Genomic DNA, 8,665 nt, shown 5'->3' with positions numbered 1-8,665 from the left:
AAGACTGGAGGAATGATGCTGAAAATTCAGCTTTGCATCACATGAGTAAATTTTAAAATATATTTAAATGAACTTATTTGAAAGTTTCGATCCAACCCCAATTCAACACACCTGAACCAGCTAATCACAGTCTTACTAGGCATACTATACACTTAAAAATAAAGGTGCTTCACGATGCCATAGAAGAACCTTTTTGTCTAAATGGTTCCATAAAGAACCTTTAACATCTGAAGAACCTTTCTGTTTCACAAAAGGTTCTTTGTGGCGAAAGAAGGTTCTTCAGATTATAAAAATGCAAGAAAGAGATGGTTCTTTAAAGAACCTTTGACTGAATGGTTCTTTGTGGAACCAAAAATGGTTCTTCTATGGCATCGCTTGAAGAACCTTTTGAAGCACCTTTATTTTTAAGAGTGTATACACTTCCAGGTCTATCTATATGTATCACAGCCTTTTCAGCAATCATTATAGCATCAAACGTCTAATGGCATGCTGCTCATCACATTAAAGAAATGGCATAAATGGCTCACTTTAAAGTATTTTAGAAGATGAATGAACAGTGAGACGTTTTATGTTTACTGAGGCGGGCTGATGTCAACTTTTGGCCTGAGAACTGAAAACCCAAACACCCACAGGACAGACTCTGCCCAAAGTCATTTCTTATTGGTCTGTTGCTATGACCTTCATTGTAGACTGATGTCATGTTGCTATTTACAGTCTTTGGCTCTTCATTACACGTTATAATCGATGTAATAAATACAGGCAGTGTGAGCAAACCTCTGCCAGCAGGAGCAGCTGCATGATAGAGCGCTGCCGTCATCTGCTGGTTAGAAAGCAAACCTGACCAAATTAAATAACACCTCTAGTAAAAATAATACACTTTAGTATTTTATAAAATGTTGCTTATTGTTTCTGTATCGTGCGTATGTGTGTTCGGGCACGTTGTACAGAGGAAAAATAAATTAAAATAAAATAATATCTGGTGGTTAGAAAGCAAACCTGACAAAATAAAATAAAACACTTTAGTATTTTATATAATGATGTTTATTGTTTCTGTATCCTGCGTGTGTGTGTGGGTTCGGGTACACGGTACAGATGAAAAAAAAAATACAAATATTTTAAAATAGTCTGTTTGTGTCCTATTTTGGAATACTTCATACTAAATTGTGGACATACAATTAAATGCATCTCAAAGTGAATTTGAGTATTTTAGTTACAGTTTAAAGTGATTTCTCAAATCTTTCTCACTAAAAATTAGATGCTAAATGTAATTATTTGTATATTTTTTTGATATCTCACTGCAGTACAGATAAAACATAATATATAATAAAACGTTTATATCCTGTGTTTGGATACTTCAAAAACATAAAATAAATGCAATTAAATACAGCGACATTTTGCATTTTAATTACATTTAGTTCGAAGTGATTTCTCAACAATCAATCAAATCAGATGCTAAAGTAAGTTATTGTATTGGTATTTAATTCCATTGTTTTAGATAACCGCAACTTGAACAGATATGAACAGGAATAAACGGAGAGGTGCTCCCGCACGCATGCGCGCTCTTCCGGCCCTGTCCGCTTCAGCACCGCGTAACGGGTCACGTGACTCAGTCTCCGCATCATTATCATCAGCAGCAGCAGCAGCAGCAGCAGCAGCAGGGATGGCCGCGAGCTCCGCGTTCAGCGACGAGAAAGGAGGCTCCGCCAGCGAGCCCGAGTACGGCCACGACCCGGCCAGCGGCGGCATCTTCTCCTCCGACTACAAGAGGTGAGACGCGCCGAGTCTGTGCGCTCGGTGAACCCTCGCAACCCGGGGGCGGCCCACCGGAGCCTTTACCATACAGACAATCTCAGATGGGGCGAGGTGCGCATGCGCGGATGAACGAATGAATTCCGTGGAAAAACAAAGACACGATACACATTGAGGTGAACTGGCGAGAATGGAGAGTGTACGTGTGTGTTATTCGGGTGTTTGTGTTTCAGCACCGGCCGGTGGACAGCGCTCAGGCCCCATACGATGACTTCTGTGCAGTTTTACACCTCACTTTGACTGTTATAGTCGTTTATTTGGTGAAATGTTTGGTTTGTGTAGTTAATATGTGTATGGCAGTGATTTCTCGTTGGTTTTAAACTGTAATCAGTATCTCTCGCTCTCCTGTAGTCTTAGCGTCGCTAGCATCATGCAGAATACCATCAGTGTTGGGGTAGTAACGCATTACAAGTAACGCAAGTTACGTAATCAGATTACTTTTTCAAGTAACTAGTAAAGTAACGCATTACTTTTTAATTTACAAGAGAATATCTGAGTTACTTTTTCAAATAAGTAACGCAAGTTAATTTGTTTTCCAATGTATTGATTGACAGCTCTCCTGCCCCCATGATGAGAGAAATCAGATGTTACTGTAGTTCTAAAATAAATATGAATATGCATTAATTCATCTCACTCACACAAAACAGCTTGTGAAGTCATATGATGACTCTTTCTTTCTGCTCCAGTTTTTAGTGTAGTTTCAGCCCTGGTAAAGAGTGGGGAAACCAAAGGAGCGCGTTTCCTTAAAGGGGTCATATGATGCTGCTAAAAAGAACATTATTTTGTGTATTTGTAATAACCTTAAGATAACCTATATACAGAACGTTTTCTAGATGCCATTTTTACCTTTCTAATTATCATTAGCTAACCTTCCCCAGAACCTTCTGGGAAGCAAAAAACTGGGATAAGCTGCGAGTTGTTTTTGTCCATGTTTCACATAGTTATGCTTTACTCTGGGTTTTTAATTAACACTGTTTATCTTTGGCACCACAACTGAAACAACAACAACAACAACAAAAATATATATATATACAGTAGTCAACATTTGAAGGGGATCAAAACCTTTCATCAAAGTTGTCCTAAAACCAAAACAATACCCGTTCTTGTCTTAGGACAACTTTGATGAACTTTTTTGATCCACTTCAAATGTTGACTACTGTGTATATATATATATATATATATATATATATATATAGCAATACATTTAAGCTAAATAGCAATATTTAAAACAACAACAACAACAAAACTACAACGAAATGACAAAAAGAAAAGAAAGAACTGACAAAAGCACATCAAAAATATTCAAACTTAAACTAAAATAAAAAACTGAAAATATAAAAAATAAAAGCTTATTTAACATATCAATACTATATATATAAATAATACTATATATATATACACTAAAAACCAAAATCAGATAATGCAGTTGGTTTTGTCCATGTTTCACACTTTACTCTGGGATTTTAATTCACACTCTTTAACTTTGGCACCACAATTGGAAGCACAAAATTACAAATGTGAAAAATATTTTAGTATAGCAATCAAACTGAATTAAAATATTTATAATAATAATAATAATAATGACAAAAAACACATAACAAAATTACTAAAAATAAAATGAAAATGAAAACTGTAAATATAAAAATAAAAGCTAATTCAAAATATAAAAAAATACTACAGTAGTAAATAATACTAAAATTAGTCAAATAATTAGTAAAGTAAATAGTGACGTTTTTTTCCCCTTCTTTTTCTGGGAACCAAAACTTGTGAAAATGTTGCCTTAAAGGATTTTACATCTTTACATTGAAGCTGGCATCTACATCTTCCTCTTCCTCTTCCTCTTCCTCCACCTCTATTCTACCTCTGTCTCTTGTAAAGATGTGACGATTCTGAAGATTGGATCTTTAACTGAGATTGATAATCAATGTTGGCAGATTCTCTTTCTCTGTCTGTGGCTATATTTAGAGGCAGGTGCTTCAGATCAGTCTGGTGTGTGGAGAATATCAATGCTCTGGTCTGTTTCTGCTGAGGTCGTGTGACGTGCTCATCCTGTAGCTGATGGCTTCAGTGTTTATTTGCTAATATTATTTACTTGAAATGTATATTTGATCATTTATCTGTTGTGTTTTTTGATGCTTGTCGAATCCAGTGTTGTTATAGTTTACTAAGACTGAGATGAAATTTATAAATAATTGTTTTTGGTAATTGAAATAAAGCTGTTGAAAAACTTAAAATATGTAAACACATTAAAAATGTCGCCTTGGCAGCTAACCGAAATAAATAAATGGAAGTACTAAAACTAAAACAGAAAACGTAAATAAAAAAAAAAGAATGATAAATTAAATTAAAAATAAACTAAATATAAATGACAAAAGCACATCACAAAATGACTAAATGTTAATAAATAAATGCTATAATAGTATATAAATGATACTGAAATAAAACTGCTTGGATAAATCTGGCCTTTCACTGGGCATCATTTAGTTCACGGCATTTCTCTCTCAGACAGCAGAGGGAACCAGACGCACATTTATTCACATCATTGCTTTTGTCAGGGTGTCACTTAAATTCATTTGAGTATAAAGACGATTCACACACCCCATGTCAACAAACCTGACTTTACTGCTGCTTTACTTCTTGATGATGCTCATAATAGTGTGTTTGAATTGAAATTCGAAGTATATATCTATTCTTTTTTCATATTATTTAATGGTGATGGAAACACTGATATACCATGTGAACTGATATGGTCGCTGAGATTTTGTCAAGTAAGACATGTTCCTGGATCAACATTACTTTCGAGAATACAGACTTAACCCAATCCCTACCCCTTAACCTAACCTTACCCATAATTGATTCCTGAAATCAGAGGGAAATGATAGCTGATTAACAAGGGTGTAGAAGCACCTAATCCTGATTGTAAGCCTAAAACTGACATGTCCTGAAAAGTTATCTCTCAGTTCTGATTGGTTGATTGGAATGATGTTCCAGGATCAACAAGGGTGTTGATCCAGGAACATGTTGTACTTGGTCAAATCACACTCACCGAACTGATATACAGCGAGCTTCTGTGGTGGTGGGTTATTTGTGTACAATAGCTACACTACTGTTCAGAGCTTTCTAATGCTCACCAAGGCTGCATTTATTTGATCAAAACTACAGTAAAAAGAGTAATATTGTGAAATGTTAATGCAATTTAAAATAGCTGTTTTATCTTTTAATATATTTTAAAATGTCATTTATTCCTGTGATGCAAAGCTGAATTTTCAGCATCATTCCTCCAGTCGTCAGTGTCACATGATCCTTCAGAAATCATTATAATATGCTGAGTTGCTGCTCAAGAAACATTTCGTAATATTATCAATGTTGAAAACAGTTGTGCTGCTTCATATTTTTTGAGGAAACAGTGATACTTTTTTTTAGGATGAATAAAAAAAAAATAACACAGAGCCCAAGCTTTATTTAGTTTATAGTTTATTCATCAGTCCACGTTATTATAAAAAAAATTGTTTGTCAGAATAACTTCTGAAGCAACTTTCCTGGTCTTGTACCAATAATAATAATCATAATCATAATAATAATAACCAATAATATAATGCGTTTCTTGCTGTTGTTATTGTGAATGAGGCATAAATGTGACAGAGGCTGACATAAATATTTTTTCTCTTTGCATAATCATCACTTTGAATTTCTGCTCTGCTGTCACAGAGCTCTGACACTGTTGCACTGCAGGATGTGTGTGTGTGTGTGTGTGTGTGTGTATGTGTATGTATATGTGTGTGTGTGTGTGTGTATGTGTATGTATATGTGTGTGTGTGTGTGTGTATGTGTATGTATATGTGTGTGTGTGTGTGTGTATGTGTATGTATATGTGTGTGTGTGTGTGTGTATGTGTATGTATATGTGTGTGTGTGTGTGTGTATGTGTATGTATATGTGTGTGTGTGTGTGTGTATGTGTATGTATATGTGTGTGTGTGTGTGTGTATGTGTATGTATATGTGTGTGTGTGTGTGTGTATGTGTATGTATATGTGTGTGTGTGTGTGTGTATGTGTATGTATATGTGTGTGTGTGTGTGTGTATGTGTATGTATATGTGTGTGTGTGTGTGTGTGAGAGTGAGTGTGTGTGTGAATGTAAACCTGTGTGTGTGTGTGTGTGTGTGAGAGTAATGGCAGTTCCACTGGTTCCATGGTAAACATGAAGACGAGTGATTCTCACATGCTGTTGCCTTGGTAACCTGCCCCTCTGATCTGCTACTGTACAGCTCTCCATCTCTGCTCCGTTAACAGCTAAATAAACAGAGAAGCAGAAATGCTAATCTACAGAGAATCACCCTCAAGTATTCATGAGATTGCTGGAGATCAGACAGACAGACTCTGTATGGGAGTTTAGAGAGATTTGGGGGTTTCTGACGCAGGAGAATGTCTCTTTAGAGGTCAGTGGCTTTTAGCACTGCAGTGTGAATTCTGCATCTGTCTGTGCATTTGGCTTTTCCCTTCTCCATGTTATTCTGGGCTCAGAAACGCCACGTCACATGCTGACAAGAAGAATGCGACTCCTTCAAATGAATCAAACTGTAGTGAACAAAATGACTGTGTCAAACATAAAATATCAGACTGATTAAAAGTGTAACCAAACTGCATCTGACAAAATAACAGTAAATTGAGTCATAATGATTCAAATGAAACAAACTGTATCAGACAGAATAAAATGGAATCATTTTAATCAGACTAAATTTGACTGGAATGGAACTGAATCAGAAGGATTCAAATGAATCAAACTGTACTGGAAAGAATGAACGTGAATCAAACTGAATTGTACTGATTAATTTGAATAAAAATGTCAAACAGAATGAAACTGAAGCACTGAATTGAAAACTGAATTGAACAGGATGAAACTGAATCAAACTAAATCAGACTGATTGAAATTTAATCAAATTGTGTTGGACAGAATGACAGTGAATCAAACTAAATAGTACTTATTCAAATAAATCAAACTGTATAGAATTAAACAGATTTTTTTAAGTGAATTGGACAGAAAAAAACTGGATTGAGCTGAATCAGATTGAACTGGACAGAATGAGACTGATTTTTATCAAACTGTATGGGACAGAATGAAAGTGATTTGAATCGAAGCAGACTGATTCAAATTTATTCAAACTGGATCGGACAGAATGATAGTAAATGGAACAGAATCACACTGATTTAAATGAATCGAACTGTATTGAACTGTAGAATCATTTTAATCAAACTGAATTGGACAGACTGAAACTTACTGAATTGAACTGTAGCAGTCAGAATGAAAGTGAATGAAATCAGTGAATCAATCTGATTTAGTTTATAATTTAGATTCAGTTGCTTTTACTCAGATTCAGTTTCACTCAGTTCTAAAACCAATTTGAGCTAGACAAACACTATGTTATTTCGCATTTTAAAGCCAATTTTGTGTAAGAAATATTTGAACCTTTTTCAAATGAATCAAATGAGTCAAGAATCAGAAACCGAATGTGTATGGTGCAGAATGTGCGTGAATATCTGCACTGTTTTTTTTTAAATCTTTATTTAGCATTCAAAGGGAATAATAATACAGTGCTTGTGCTAGCCGACATCCCAAATTCCCAACATAGGGGTTTTCCTGTGAAAAGCCTTTTTTCAGAACAGCGTTTCTAGCTGAGTCATATCAGAGAGAGGGAGAGGCAATCTACCGTTGCAGAAAATACAATGGAAAAGAGGACGAGGGACAGAAAAATGTGCCAGAGAGCTGGTAAAGAGCAATGGTGTGAATGAAAGGAGAGGGAGAGACTGAGCGCGTGTTTCGTGAGGGGCGGGGTCTGGTGCTGGTGGGTGGGGTTTAGCTCTGCTCAGCGATCAGAGCAGTGTGTTCACCATCAGTCGGCTCTGAGCAGGATGAGAACAGCTTTTGCTGCCACCTCCCTTCTCGTCTCCTCACCTCTCAGGGCCACCTCACGCGAAAGACGGAAAAGACAAAGAGCCTCCGTATCTGCATTGAGATGGAAACAGCTGACAGCTGAAGACCAGACCTGAGGATTCAGTACAACAGGCTGTTACATGCTTGTATTTTGGAGTTTATGGTCTGCTTGCTTTTGAAACGGATTCTACAGGTGTGTGTGAGTGTTTACCTGCCTTCAGGGGATCTAAACAGGTGCAAAAGTTTTCAGACTAGCTTGATGATGACCACCATGCAGAAGTTGCTCCAGCTGCCGGTGAACGCCGTGAACATCGTGAAGAGTGTGCAGGGAGTCGGTCAGGGCCAGGAGGAAGCTCTCAGTCCGGTGCTGTCGCCCGACAGCAGCCCGCAAAACTGGTACAGCGCCGTCCAGCCCGAAGAACTCAGACACCTGAGATCTGGGGGGACGGGAGGTGGGGGTGGGTCTGGAGGTGGGGAGGGGTCAGATGATCGATCTGCGCTGGAGGAGGGGCTTACCAGTGTTCAAACGCAACCTTTACGGTACGCTAACCCTCATGAATGGCTGTGTGAATGATGCTCTTTCAAAGCATAATTTAAGCCATTTTGCCTCTGTTGTGTTTCTGAAAAAAATAGTCACATATGAGAAAACTGATTTTAAAAAAATGTATTCGAAATGTAAAATTGAGATTAAAATGAATAAAATTGGTACACATTTAATTAGAACTATCTATAAATGTATAATTTTATAAAATAATTTACAAATGTTTTAATTAATTTAAGCTGCAGTCCGTAACTTTTTTTGGTTAAAAATGATCCGAAATCAATATTTGAGCAAGTATATAACCAGCCAGTGTTCAAAACTATCGCCTTACTTTAGCCCGATTCACAATGATTAGCTTATAATAATGTTTTCTAATTTGAGTGGT

General features: G+C 36.6%; 1 protein-coding gene across 1 annotated transcript in view; it reads left to right on the top strand.

Moving 5' to 3' along the window:
• Positions 1-1,622: 1,622 nt before the first annotated feature.
• Positions 1,623-8,665, top strand: part of LOC107562274 (AP-3 complex subunit beta-2-like) — a 50,268-nt gene continuing 43,225 nt past the window's right edge. Inside the window, exon 1 of the mRNA XM_016246897.1 lies at positions 1,623-1,767. Within this exon, the coding sequence (XP_016102383.1) occupies positions 1,661-1,767 (107 nt within the window). The 5' untranslated portion in view covers positions 1,623-1,660. The remainder of the gene's footprint in view (positions 1,768-8,665) is intronic.

The sequence above is a fragment of the Sinocyclocheilus grahami genome, unplaced genomic scaffold (assembly GCF_001515645.1).
Source record: "Sinocyclocheilus grahami isolate Dianchi unplaced genomic scaffold, SAMN03320097.WGS_v1.1 scaffold816.1, whole genome shotgun sequence".
NCBI lineage: Eukaryota > Metazoa > Chordata > Actinopteri > Cypriniformes > Cyprinidae > Sinocyclocheilus > Sinocyclocheilus grahami.
Note: the sequence above shows the minus strand (reverse complement) of the source record. Positions and strands in the feature narration are given on the sequence as shown.